The sequence below is a fragment of the Ascidia mentula genome, chromosome 5 (genome assembly GCF_947561715.1).
Source record: "Ascidia mentula chromosome 5, kaAscMent1.1, whole genome shotgun sequence".
In the NCBI taxonomy this organism is placed as follows: Eukaryota; Metazoa; Chordata; class Ascidiacea; order Phlebobranchia; family Ascidiidae; genus Ascidia; species Ascidia mentula.
Window position 1 is genome coordinate 8,214,748 of NC_138570.1, and position 13,865 is coordinate 8,228,612.

Genomic DNA, 13,865 nt, shown 5'->3' on the forward strand with positions numbered 1-13,865 from the left:
TCAAGCAGGTCACAATTGCATTGTAGGCCATTGTGACAACTGTCCGGTTACATTTCCCTCGTTGCATTGGTTACTGTGTTTGTACAGCAGAGCTTTTTTGGCAAACAAAATTGGCTTTTGCTTTGGTGCAAGGACGTTTAAACCAACACTGACGTTTGGTATATTGATGTGCTGCATCAAAAAACGAAAATTTGCTATCACGCCCGCACTTTCCGCAGTTTGCACTGTACAGCTAAATGCAATTGCATCATAACCACTGAGCAAGTCGCAAAAATTTATTAACACACATTGTACAAAAACATAAAAGCATCAAAGATCTCTTTCGTGCAAAGTATTTCGCTTATCATATCCTTTTTGGTCGTTTACCCAGTTGGTGCTTTTACCAAACGCTCAGTCGCGACATTTATATATCGCCGCTGTTTACAATGGGCTAGTTCCACATGTTTATTTGGAAATGAACAGGAAACACGACGTCAGGTTGTTTGCGATGCATATGAAAAGGCGTCCACGAAAAATATTTGCAACGTGTGGCCAGCATTACTGTAATTTGAGACATTCATCAGGAGATACGGCATATGCAAAATGGCCTCAGAACAAATTTGTATATTTAGACCGTTAAACATTTCGAAACCTTTTGTATCAGTTCGCTTGTTCAAAAATTCTAGACATAACAGGAAACAAGTTCGACCTATTTCCAATGAGACACGATGATCTGAAATGCCACACCACAAAATATCTCTGTAAAAACCGCTTTTGCCTGCAGACTAGAAAGAGACTAACGGTGTCGTTGTTGTTTTGTAGTAAACAAACGCTCATAGATTGGCGCGTCAGAATGCACTATTACTGCTGCTTGTGGGCTCTTTCGTCGACCCATCTGTTTTGCTTCCGGCCGTTGTCAATAGTCTTGGACCTTTGTCGGAAGCGCCCGTTGCAAATTGGTTTGCCCTGGAATCATCCTGTCGTTTTCGCTCACTGGACGGATTGACGTCGTGGTGGTTCCGGGGCCCACCGCCGCTCCGAAAACATCCGCAAAACATTCTGCGAATCGCCTTGCGCATTTCGGGAAAGCGCCAGAAATAAATCCACGGATTGATCATCGAATTTAGGAGCGAGCTTGTGAGGAGCACTTTGGCCGCCTGCACGTATCGCTTGTCAGTTTCAGTGAATGTTATAATAAACAATAGGCCCAGTGGTACAGTGCTGATGAGCAATAGGGCCAATATGATGATAAGAGTGCGCAGCAAACGCATATCCCTCCGACGGCTCCGCTTTAGAAATGCTGTTTTTGTCCCATTGTACGTGACTCCAATGCGACCTGAGAGGTTTGCTTCGTGGTTTTGACCGCCTTCCTGCTCTTCTGTATTTGGACGGGAGTTTTTGGTCAAGAGGCGACTGACAAAGACCCGTTTTCGCCATGATATTTGCCTCGGTTTGGTTCTTACTTTTTCAGTGCTGCCATTTCCCTTTTTTGCAGAAACGACTGTTTGGGAAGGGGCCAAACAGCCCCGGGGTTGAGTAATTTGATAATCTGCGCAACGGGCAGGAGTTAAAAAACGGATATTTAATTTTGGGTTGTATAAACTATACATTTAAAATTCTTACCCACAGCATACCTAATTATAAACACACACCTATATGAATATTGTGTTGTCCTGCTACCATATTTACCTGTGGAGTTGGCCGGTGTTCCCGGATCTGAGTTTCTGTTAGCGTACGTCGAGGAAGCTGGTTTGAGCTTGTGGCTCGATAGGCTGACATAGTGGTAGATCTTGGCATACAGGACGCATGGAATTATTGGTATGAGAATCAGTGTCAAACCAAGATACAGCATCGAACCTTTCGAAAACGGCGGGTTAACCTGAAGAGAGTTGTGGTTTTATTTGCGTAGCTGTAAAAAATCGATAATTAAATATTCTTCGTCAGTACTTTTTTCCAGTTTTTTTTGCAAGAACAATACAATCTATATTGACGATCAAACAAAGGTTTGTCTGTCGACGATACAACAGTTCATGAACAGTACACGCGTTTTTTTTTCAACAGAAAGCTTTGCAAACAAATGCATTAATTGCTTAGTCTTGAGAATGGTACGTCCTTTATCTTAGCAAACCAATATTTTTTTAGAAACAAACCAATGAGCAGTAGTCTTTAGGCGAGCACAGCATGTAGTAAACTCCTGGTGGATCGTCGGGGAGCTTTCCGCACGTGCAGTTCCCCACACAGTTCCACCCGGCAGCCACTGGCACGACGAACGTGACTATGGGAACAAGCCAAGTCAAAGCAATTCCAACTTTCACGAGCCTGCAATTAACAAAGGGTAGCGGTCGTGTGTTTTCCGCAACTTTATATAGGCTTGGCAGATTGGAAGGCATATTTGAGGTACGGGCATCAGGAAGTCCCATTTTCTCAAGCCTAATTCACAATATTCTGTCGAATAGGAATACGGACAAGGAATTGAGGTCGGCTTTTCGCTGCGGGTCGGCCTGAACTCCGTGGGAAGCCTCAATTGGAAACCGCACGGAGGTGACTTGACGCGGGAGTTTCAGAAACCGGCCATTTTACTGCCTGCGTGCCTATACCAGGGCTGAGAATGATTCATGCCCATTTATTGGCCTGTTTGATCTAAGGCAGAGAGATAAAAGAGTTCGCGAAGGGTTTTACGCCGACTCCCACAGGAAGGTAAAAACTTAGGAAGACGGCGCCGCGCCAATTTAAGTGGACTGTCACTTAAATTTGCGCCATTGTCTGGCAGCATTTCATCCATCAAAATGTGTCGGGGCGTATTTAGTGTTAAACCGATTCGAGTCCCTAAGAGCGTCTTGGCAATGCTTGCTATCACAATCCTGTGGATGTTCGCTCGTATGTATTTCTGATATGTCCACTACTTCCTGAATGAGCATTGCGGTTGCCATGCACGTTTCAGTCATTACCTTTTCCGCTTTGTGTTCCCCCACTTCTCGCCACGGCGACTGCGGGATGCGCTTCCTTCCCCACGCGCCCCTTTAGTGACGTAACAATACCGATCTACCGCTATCACGAGTTGGCTAAAAATGGAGGACCAAACTGTAGTTGTCCAAATGCTTTTCTGAACCAATTCTGTCTCAGGGGTTCGAAAGGGCAACAGCACCTGTTGACGAACAATTTGCATTACACAAGGCAGCATTGTAAAACTTTTTCTGGTAGACGCTTTGCATTATTTGTAGAAACTTTTGTCCAACCAAACCAGATCATCTACATGGCACTCTCAGTATCGCCATTCTCCAAATACCTTGCGACCCATATAGAGATACCCAACATGTTTTACCGATTGATTGCGTGCATTCGAACCACGGGTAAAAAGCGTTTACTATGTTTGAAAATGACATTAAACGCCGTGTGTAGACATGGATTTTGGACGTTGCAATGCACTGCTGAGTGTTTTGTAAACATCAATCACACAGGATTGTCCCTGTCGCGTCGTGGGAACAACTAGCACGGCAGAAGCTGGATCATTGGGTTAGGCAAATATAACAAGTTGCACTCGGACGTAATTTGTCAACGTCAAACAAGCCGTTCTGGGAGTGCGCACAAGTTCACAGACAGCAGGCATATGTTTTACGCACAGATTTGAGAAACTCACTTTTTGTAGTCCGAATATCCACAGGAGAAGCAGCCCGGCCAACATGTCGGCCACGGCGAGATTGCAGATGCAAAAAAACGTGGCTTTGTGCAACTTTCGGCCACCCCACAATATGATTGCAACGACAATAAAGTTGGTCAATCCGATTCCAGTGCCCGTGGTACAAGCAAAAACTTCTAAATAACTTGCCGGCTTGGTGTCCTGTTGGCATTCGGCGTTGACGTATTCCTCCCAAACCGAGACGTTTTGCGATCCGGCCGCGATTTCATGTTCTAGGTAACCACACATAACAGTAAAGGGATTGTGAAGGAAAATGGCATGACGTGTGTTGCGGTATAAACCAACCAGGCAGCACGTTTAAATGCTGACACTTAAAAATGCATGTACATGTAATTCCTTGTATTGTCTTACCGATGGGTGAAAGGTTGCTAACAATTCTTCCTCCCACATTCGTTGACATCCTTTTTAACAACAACCTTACAGTGGTTCCTTTTACAATGTACCTTAAAAGAAACTTAGTTATGCATCTTATACATGAGATGTATACATCTAACATGTATGAGCATATCTCACTCTCTCTCTCTCCAGCAACAATTCTGACAGGAAAACAAATCAAGAACATAGCCTATACTGACATGTTATTGTGGCTGTCCTGCTAAACAACAATCTGTTAATCATCTCTGACTGGGTATTTTCTGCCATAAGACCGAGCCTTTTTCTTTCCAGTCACATTCGCAACAGAACAACACCGCAACAAGTGCGGAAATAACACCTCGCCCACATCTCTCACGTGGACCGCGCGTCTAATGCTTCTATTTGCTGTTAGAACTGGTTGCACCTGTCTACGCATATGACATAGTTGTCTAAACGCGAGCATTTGGCGTCAAACAATCTCAGCTCTCCAGCGGTTCCACATTCGCTGACTTCACACCGAGTAACGACCGCGCTAGCTTGCTTCTTCACCAACATTCAACCGTCTGCCTGGTTACGCCACCCTGACTCAATAGCGAACTGCAAGGGAAGTTTTCTTTCGACAACGATCTTCAAAGCCTATTCCTCATGTCAAACACACATGTTGCCATTTTACTCGGCCGTGGGTGGTGTACGACTCAAAGTCTCCCATGCGGTTGACCTATAACCGAACATGGCTTCGGCAATTAAAGCCCAATACGGTCCAGCAAACACATTCGATGGTCTGTCTTGACTTGTATCTCAGGACGAACCACGCGACAAGGCCTTTGCGGGACTACTGAATAGGATACTCGACAACAACATATTGGGTTATTTTTGTCGTTGCTAATTTTTGCAGGGTTCGGTGGCATCGAACTTCTCATAACAACATCAGGCAAAGGAAGTCCGCGGTTTCGCATCAACAACGCAAGTTACGAACCTCAAACAGGCCTAAATATTCCCCGAATCCGCGTGCCTTAACAACGAATTAAAACAAGAATTTCATCATCAGAGTACAAAGCACCATACTTGGTTTATGACAATCTGAAGCGAGCGTCAACAATAGCATCTTAAGTGACCCGGGGATGTACAGTTAGTCACAATAATTTAAAGCAAACTTAAATGCAATACTCCGGATGTGCTAACTGCCCCTATGGGTAGTTGGCGAGAGGGTATTGCATGTGCGATGATGCCTAATCACGAGACCAAAACAAAATACTGAAAGCTGCCTTGCATCACTTCAAAACGCAGTCGAGTCAATTTAACTACTTGTTCATTACGCAACGTTAAATTGGACAATTAAATCCTCTTCTGCATGGCGCTCGCCGAGCAAGCTTTCATGTCACATACAAGTACTTCCTTGGCGAGTGGAGAGCGCCGTAAAGGGGCCACGGCGTGTAGATGCACATTAAATATGACTTTACAGTTAACATTGTCACTGAACTCATGTTACCGAGTTATCTTGTATACTTGTGCAAGTTGCGTTAATAAGTTCCTGTGCAACACTCGCTTCTCGGCTTGTCTGTTCTATGAAGAAATGGCGTTGCCTTCTTATCGCGAAATCTCCACGGGAAATGGGGAGCGTTCTTCCCGCCTGCAGACCTGAGGGACAACGTTCTTTGGGATGATTGACACTGCCATGAGTTTAGAAATTCACAACTATACGACCAGAAGCAGCTACACTATTAAAATAATAAATATTGCCATTATGAATACGCTTGGCCGTGTCTTAAAATTAAACCGATGGGTGTGAGACGAAACGCGACTTCAATGGAAAAAATATCACGTTCCATCACTTGAGGCTTATGACAGAAAGGTAAGTGAAAAATACCCTCGAGAATTTCGTTTTCGTAATGCAGCAAAAAAGGCAATGAAGGGTCATATGCTCCTACTTTCACGATTAAAGATTCGCTAGCTTTGTTTGATGTATTTTGTTCTGACTCTGAGTATAAAGAGACTGGCCCATATTGCTATTAACACTGTCATGTTTAAAAGAAGACGTTTCGGCAAAAACTTATGCCATTATCAGTTTGAATGACGCGATTGGTGTATTGGTGTAGACAGAATTATGAGAAAACCCGTGAGTTGTGTTCCTAAGTTTGTTCTGACTGTTTGTGAATGCTTTTTATAGGCACCAAACTGATGTCTTTATATCAGGGATAGGTAAAAGAGTTTATAAACTAACCTATTAATATACCTGATGAAGTCTCGCCGCATGGCAGACAAAGATCAGTACATTTTTAACCTATTAATATTAACTAAAGTTCAAATACTGTAAACGTAAACTAAGAAATGTATAAAAAAAATTAACAGCGGTATAAAATGTTATCTGAATGACACTAATTTACATAGCCTATCAACCACTGACGGGACAAATTTAAAGACTCAATGAGATAGGCCTATTCTTGGCCAGCGCTCAGAAAACGGGTGTGTTTATTGCATGTATTCCAAACGTTACCAATTTGTCACAAATGTCGATGTACGGTTATTCAACATTAGGCTGCTATGAAACGATTCCTTTCAACTTTTAAAGCTGACTTAAAAGCCCATGCAAATTCGTTGTTTTTGCGCGTCCAATATAAAAACCACATAACCCGGTTACGAGTAGCCTAGATATGAGCACCAAGTCACAGATGTCAATCACCCAGAAGAAATGTGCCAACGTTTCGATAGCCAGACTTATCAAGGACAAAAACCTTTTAATAAGAGGAAGGTAACGAAAATGGTTATAGTAAGGTAACCATTGTGGGTTGGGCGTAGTTGCAAAATACGTGTTACGGTTGTTTACCAACATAGCAAAGCGGAAGCGGTCATGTCGCCTACAGAAGTTAAGTATGTTAGCGTTGTGACTACACAGTAGAGAACAAAGATAAAACTTTGTGGTAATGCACAATAAACGCTTTACATGTATATGGAAACATGGTACAGAAAACTCGTGAGAATAATCGTACAACATATCCTAAAGTTAGTGTGAACAAAATGGTACTAAACTTGTATTTCTGGTTGATACCGGATTCTTGGTGCGCAAAGTAGATCCAACAAACTCTTCGTTGGTGAGCTAAGGATCAGGGTTAGAGGCCAGTGAAGTGAGACCTCTTGCGTATGGTAGGATGAAAATTGTGTTGAAGATTTAAACTCAGCAGTTTTGATTTGTTTGCGAATATAAAGTAGATGATAGACAATTATCTTATACACACACGACAAAATTAGTCTCTCGCATATTTCTATTGTTATAACGTAGCCTAAAGTGGTGAAACAAAAGTTACAACTTGTTTTTGCACCGCCCGTCAACGTAAGTGTATGGTATGACACATATCGCTGTAGTTGGTGTAGTTGCAGTGTATAAAGACACATTTTATTTTAAGTTTCCCTTTTGTTTTAACTTAGGTGTGGTGTGGTATTTACTTAAATGCTTTTAATATCCCTTCTGTTTACACTATTTTTTTCTTCTTTTTTTCACAGTCACCGCTCTGTTGCACTTGCGTCTCGCCTGACGCCAAGTTTAGATCAATCCGCGGGAAGTTCAGTTTCGGTAGGACGTTGTCTGTAGTGGTTTGTGAGTGTCCAGAACCAGATGGTAATTTGGCGCTGGCTCGTGTTCTATGTTAAATATATTAGAACAGGTATGGCTAGTATTCTACATTTTGCTCGTGGTGTACTTCAGTTTATGTCACATTGTTAACTTTACATATTTATACATACGATTGATACAAACACATAAGTTGTAAATTGGGGATTAGATCCTGCACAAGACCCCTTTTGTAAACAAATATACCTATTTAGCAACCTAAGAACAAAATTAATGGAATCTCTTAAATGCAGTTACCATGCAAATAGCATGTTGCAAAAATAAAAAAAAACACTCAGATGCCATTTGAAAACCTATCATATGTTTCACTGTATGTCACTGGATAATGTCACTTTGATTATGCTGTCACTTGATAAAACCTAAATTTATGAAACCTTCAAGTTATGACCTTACTCTTTAAAAAAATGTATTATTACTATTATGAAGGCACCTGACTCAATAACCGCTTACAGTTTTATCAGTCCCCATGCTATATTTTAACATTTGCATGTATAGTTTATTCACTTGTGGTTTTCTGCACTTCTGCAAACATGAATTTGATTTGCAGCAGTATAGGCTATGTCACCCAAGCATAGGTTTTAAAGAAAACAAAAAGTTTTCCAACAGTTCTATTTTATTAGTCAAAATGCTTGGATAACTAATTATTAGGCACCTATGCAGTAAAGTTCACCAAAAAACCTATATTTCTTGGTGTTTCATGGTTTCGTTAAAAGAGAAAAATCATTTCAAATTATAAAACGCATTTGCTAAAGAATATCTAAAACTGGTTGCCAGTTGCCTCAAACCCTAATACAAATTTTTGTGTGCTTTTAAATATGTTATGCTTGGCAGAAGCATGATGAAGTTCAGAGGAACTCCAATTTTGACAATTTACACATACATTGCCATGTGTTCAACACAATTCACAACCATCAGTTGCACCACAACTTCCTTCACACTCAAGAAAGGATTTCATTCCTTAGGTACCGAAAGAACTTGCAACATTAGAAAACTTTTTAAAATATTCTTTTTGATCTAAACTTCTGCTTTGTGTGTGTGTGCATTTATTATTTATTGCTGCGTTCATTGTAGAAATATTTTTGGACAACAGACTGATATTGAAGCATAATTCTACCAATCCTGCTGTATTTTTGGGATATGGCAAAGCAAGGTAAAATAAATAAATTTTACTCATTTAAACCATACATTTGAGCAGCAGTTCCGTTTTACGATCGTTTTTTAGAAAAAGGCACTAATATAATAAACCTTTTCTTAGTTATAAAAACCATGATGGGAACTTCGACATTGATTCATCCATCATTGATCGAACCCCCCTTGCATCTTTTGAGGTGATCGAAGGTTCCACATCAAACAAAGGACCACATCACAGTTTTGTTGTTCACTTTTATCACGACTTGGGAACCCCTGGTGTAAGTTGAAAGTTATTCTTAATCAACAGTTCAAAAACTGTTGCAACTTGTTGTTCTCTTTCTCAAAGATTTACCTAAAGTTCAGTGATGGCAAGGAACAATCCTCAATAGAAGTTGATAAATTTATTGGGGGCGATTACAATCGTTTCTGGCTGCGTCTGCATGCCGATGAAAATGAAAGCTTGTTTGGAGGTAGTCCACTAACGTTAAAACATGTACCTAAAATTGTCATTGATAAAGATGGCTTGCAATGCAGGCGGAGAACAGTTCAGCTACTTTTCACTGCGCGGTCGCACGTACCCGATGTGGGCCCGCGAACAGGGGGTGGGCCGAAATAAAAGCACCATGGTCACCAAGTTGGCAGGTCGGAAAATCATACATATGCGCGTATTATGGAACATTGTCCAAACATTCAGCTTGAGAACAAAGTGCAAATATTTGTAGACTTGATTGCCGGCGCTGGCGGAGACTATCACACTACCTATTGGCCACAGCCGACCTTTGTATCCGATCGAATGTACTTTATGCACATGGATTATGCTTACTACACCCTTGTCAACCTCACGTAAGTTCATTAGCATATCTCCCACTGCAGGCTCAGCGCGTTATGAAAAAGAAAATAATCCCAAAAACTGTAATACTATAAACGAAAAGCATTCAATTAACGATTTGCAAAGATTTTCCGGTACGACAATTTGTTGGACTATTTTCATGCTACAGTTTTATTATGTTTACTAAAACCGGGTCTTATCGCCAAAACGCCCGCTACACGCTATCCTTACGAAATACAAGCAACAGGCATTTGCAGGAGCGATTATTTTTACGAGTTGGAGATGTGGGAAGGAATCGGAAAAGCCAAAATTTACCTCAACACTGCATCAACATGGAAAGAGCTACTTGAAAAACTCACGTCTTTTCTCGGAAGGCAACCAAAACCCCCAGCGTGGATTTATAATGGGGCAATCATAGGTGTCCAGGGTGGAACAAATGAGGTAAAAAAGACCTTGTGTATATTTTTTGCGTTAAATTGTACACTTTTTTTAAACAATAAACAGTTTGTTTTCACTACATATACATATATTTTGCCTACTTATCTTTAGATACAAGTAAACTATGGTACTATAAGTTTTATTTGGCCACAAATCTAGCCGGAGATTCCGCCACCTCAAATTTTCGTCGTAAATATTCTGCAGGAAAATGTTGCAAAAAATGTAAATAAATGTGAACAGGTGTTAGGCAAAGTTGCCCAGCTGCAAAACGGCGACGTGAAAGTGAGCGGGATCTGGATACAAGACTGGTCGGGAAAATTTGTCACTTCGTTCGGCAAACGTGTGTATTGGAATTGGCGATGGGATCCCGCCTTTTATCCCGGCCTTGATAAACAAATTAAGGTGGGTTTGGTTCGAATATTACGGAAAACTTGTGCCCTGAATTGACGACGTCGTCAAGGTTCGGTTGATGGTGTTTACGTTATAACACTATGTGCGTTTATTGAAAATACCACTGTTTATTACTGGTATGAAGTTCGGTTATTTCATCTTTTCCAATTGCTTTCTTCAGAAATTGCGCAACTTGGATATTCGCTTTCTTTCCTACATCAATCCGCACGTGATAAAAGACAGTCCGATGTACAAGGAAGCGGACAGCCAGGGTTTTTTCATTAAAAGCAAAAAATCTGGTGAGCGTTGTCAGCAGGGAGGTCTGGCATGAGTTGGTCCAAAATGCAACGATTCTTTAATTTCCCCGCAGGTTCAACGCAGTTAGTCGACTTTGGCGAGTTTGATTGTGGGACTGTGGATCTTACAAACCCCGATGCATTCGAATGGTACAAGCAAGTGATAAAGGTGCAAAATTTATGCAAGGGTTTTGATCATAAGCTCTGCCAATGCCGGTTGTGCGTGAAAAGGGTATTAAACGGGAAAAATCAGCAGGCGATAATTTATCCCTCCTCACACCTAATCTTGTGCATTATTTTGTTTCGGAATCTTAGAACTCTTATTCGACGTTTCCTGCCGATTCTTCATCATCCGTTTACCTTTTTACCATTGACAAAAATCGCATCGTTAAGGAGATGCCTATAAACAAATATGTATATCGTTAAAGTTAATCGCTTTCGAAACCAGCAGTCTGAAAGATTACATGTGTAAATGCGCATATCTGCTCCCCTACAGTTGCGGCGTTTTACAGGATATGCTTAACCTGGGTTTCTCTGGTTGGATGGCTGATTTCGGGGGAGAGTACATTCCTGTATACGACGCCGATTATTACGACGGATTGTCGCCACTGGAAATGCACAACTTGTACTCTGAACTTTGGGCGAAACTCAACAGGGAGGCGGTGGCCGAAGCCGGAAAGATCAACGACACGCTTATCTTCATGCGTTCCGGTGGGAAATGTAGAATCTTACATAAAGTTTTTGCATTTAAAAGTTTTGAAACGGGTATCACTTTAGCACATTCATGGCGTTTAAATATAAAATGAACTTGTTTCCCAGCAATGTCTTGTTTTAACATTGTTGCAAAGGGTTTTTATAATTTTTTTTATTTTATTAGCCTCACTGGTATGCAAACTGGTTTTGTGCAAAATATTACTCGAAATTTATGACTGTGTAGTTTTCAAGGTTGAACTGTGAAACACTTCGCAACGCTATATATTGATGCTGTCACTTCAATAGACCATATAACAAACACGAAACATATATTATAAATATGACTTCTTATCCTGTGTTTTTAGGTTTTGGTCGAAGTCCTGGATATACGTTGATGTCTTGGGCTGGAGATCAAAACGTTGACTTTTCTTATGCAGATGGTCTGGCGTCTGTCGTCCCGGCAGCATTGTCTCTCGGAATGTCAGGTAGGTGAAAAAAAGTCGCTTCGTATTACTTATTTTTGTGAGAGTGGAATGGTACTGTGTATTATTCTGACAAAAAAATCGGATGCTTCTTGTTGACTTTGTCAGTGGAGATAAACTCCTAAAACAACTGCTGGCGAAACCTCGTTCATTTAATGTGAAACTTTTACGCCGATAAGACATTGAGAACAGGAATTAAAATTTTGAATTCAAAAACTGTTTCCTGTTAACCATCCAAATTTAAGTATTAATTTTATCCACCATCCATCATCACATATTCTGCCAAAAATTTAAACTAAACAGTGCCGTTGCCACCATACAAGCACGTGGATAAAGTGCTTTCTTTCCCCTTACCAGGAATGGGTTTCAGCCACTCGGACGTGGGAGGTTATCTTTCCATGTTCACAGTGGTTCGCACAGAGGAACTCTTACTCCGTTGGGGCGAAATGAACGTTTTCACGCCTGTGTTGCGAACGCATGAGGGAAATCGCCCGAACAGGAACTGGCAGGTGACACTCTCGCCACTATCGACTTTCCTTGTATTTTTGTTAATAACCGGCGCCTTTATGGCTCTCCGGAAGGTATTTCTCTCGAATTAATTGTTTTTAACTTTTAACATGGGTTCAAGCCGTTTTGTGTGTAGATGCTCCCAGCTGATTCCTGATTGAATGGTTGTTATTCAGGATTATTCATTGCGTGTACATCCGACTTAAACATGCCTACATACGGATACAGCACAAATTTGACCTTTCAAGATTTCGTGTTGTATTGTCAAGGTCTACACAACGAAGAAAACAATCCGATCGTTTGCGAGGCTCTCCAAGCTCTTCGTGTTGCTCGCGCCGTACCACAAGCAGGTTGCAGAGGAGGTGACGAAACACGGTTACCCAGCGCAACGTCCGTTGTTTTTCCATTATCCGGATGATCCAAACGTTTACGACATTAAGTTTCAGTACCTTTATGGACCAGGTAGGGTTTTCTGTTGATATCTGCATGATTAAAAATTGCACAAAACCCATTGTCGGAATATAATTTTGCTAAACGAAGAGACCCCGCTTCCATGGCAAACCAATGACACATTTATACATTGCATTATATTCAACAGATATTATTGTTGCACCTGTGTTTCTCGAGGGCAAAAACTCCTGGCAGGTTTACCTCCCACCTGATGAGTGGGTTTACCTCTGGAACGGAACGCAAGTTAACGTGGTCGCCGACAAGGAGGGAAGGGGAGTATCTGTTACCGTTAACGCGGAGATCGGAAATCCTCCAGTGTTTTATCGGAAGTCCAGCAAGTGGGCCAAACTCCTGCAGCAGTTTGCACCATGTGAGTTGGCAGGATTCATTGCTGCCTATTCTGGTTGTCGGTGTCCAAATGCGCTCCAGGGAAAAATCATATTCGCTGTTTTTAAAAATAATACTTCTATAAAAACTATGCTTTAAATACCCTTTTTTATTTTTTGGGGAAGATGGTCATTCAATACAAGTATGAGTGATTTTTCGTATATCCCTAAACATGTTATTCGTTTGATGCAGATCAAGTTTTCAGATCCGACGAATCGCTCGTTTTCACCTGGGACTTGCTGTGGACCAACCCAATGATTTTTATTTTTCTGATTTTGCGAAAAATCTTCTGGTATATTTTATTTCAAGTTTAAAGGAGATTGTGCCGCGTAATCTATGCAGTCTTAATTTGTCGCGTTCAGGTGATTTTTGTTCGACATATATCAAATATTTTAATGTAATATTTAATTTCGAGCATTTGTATTGTTGCAATTGATATTTTTTTTCGCTCTAGCACCTCAAGTGAACTATCAGGAAAGCGCTTGTGCTGGCTGGTCATGTGAAATTACATTGCTGCGCTTATATTCAGTGTTGCCTCAAGACTGTTTGCAATAATAAAATATTCGCTATACGTTTCGTTACTGTGTCTGAGGGGTAACTACAGTTT

At 41.2% G+C, this 13,865-nt stretch overlaps 2 protein-coding genes across 2 annotated transcripts; one reads left to right on the top strand and one right to left on the bottom strand.

Annotated features, from left to right (window-relative positions):
- Positions 1 to 260: 260 nt before the first annotated feature.
- Positions 261 to 4,114, bottom strand: LOC145902645 (cannabinoid receptor 1-like). Its single transcript, XM_082990693.1, has 6 exons — positions 4,028 to 4,114; positions 3,617 to 3,888; positions 2,928 to 3,124; positions 2,130 to 2,298; positions 1,669 to 1,858; positions 261 to 1,528 (listed from the first exon to the last, which is right to left on the bottom strand). The coding sequence occupies exons 1-6, from the start codon at positions 4,074 to 4,076 to the stop codon at positions 828 to 830; spliced, it is 1,578 nt and encodes a 525-aa protein (XP_082846819.1). The 5' UTR covers positions 4,077 to 4,114; the 3' UTR covers positions 261 to 827.
- Positions 4,115 to 7,562: 3,448 nt separating this feature from the next.
- Positions 7,563 to 13,572, top strand: LOC145902616 (sulfoquinovosidase-like). The gene is made up of 17 exons (XM_082990654.1): positions 7,563 to 7,689; positions 8,487 to 8,617; positions 8,727 to 8,805; positions 8,911 to 9,064; positions 9,133 to 9,256; positions 9,321 to 9,428; positions 9,509 to 9,629; positions 9,873 to 10,056; positions 10,294 to 10,455; positions 10,625 to 10,742; positions 10,814 to 10,908; positions 11,252 to 11,450; positions 11,798 to 11,917; positions 12,272 to 12,423; positions 12,691 to 12,883; positions 13,020 to 13,241; positions 13,451 to 13,572. The coding sequence occupies exons 2-17, from the start codon at positions 8,491 to 8,493 to the stop codon at positions 13,570 to 13,572; spliced, it is 2,280 nt and encodes a 759-aa protein (XP_082846780.1). The 5' UTR covers positions 7,563 to 7,689; positions 8,487 to 8,490.
- Positions 13,573 to 13,865: the final 293 nt, after the last annotated feature.

Excerpts from the sequence above, each read along its gene's own strand:
- LOC145902645 (XM_082990693.1), bottom strand. The coding sequence starts at position 4,076 with ATGTCAACGAATGTGGGAGGAAGAATTGTTAGCAACCTTTCACCCATC. Across the intron at positions 3,125-3,616 it reads GGATATTCGGACTACAAAAA|GTGCTGTTGCCCTTTCGAAC; the intron begins GTGAGTTTCTCA and ends GTTCGTCAACAG. Across the intron at positions 1,529-1,668 it reads AACACCGGCCAACTCCACAG|ATTATCAAATTACTCAACCC; the intron begins GTAAATATGGTA and ends CCCGTTGCGCAG.
- LOC145902616 (XM_082990654.1), top strand. The coding sequence starts at position 8,491 with ATGATGAAGTTCAGAGGAACTCCAATTTTGACAATTTACACATACATT. Across the intron at positions 8,618-8,726 it reads GAAAGGATTTCATTCCTTAG|AAATATTTTTGGACAACAGA; the intron begins GTACCGAAAGAA and ends CGTTCATTGTAG. Across the intron at positions 10,456-10,624 it reads GCCTTGATAAACAAATTAAG|AAATTGCGCAACTTGGATAT; the intron begins GTGGGTTTGGTT and ends TGCTTTCTTCAG.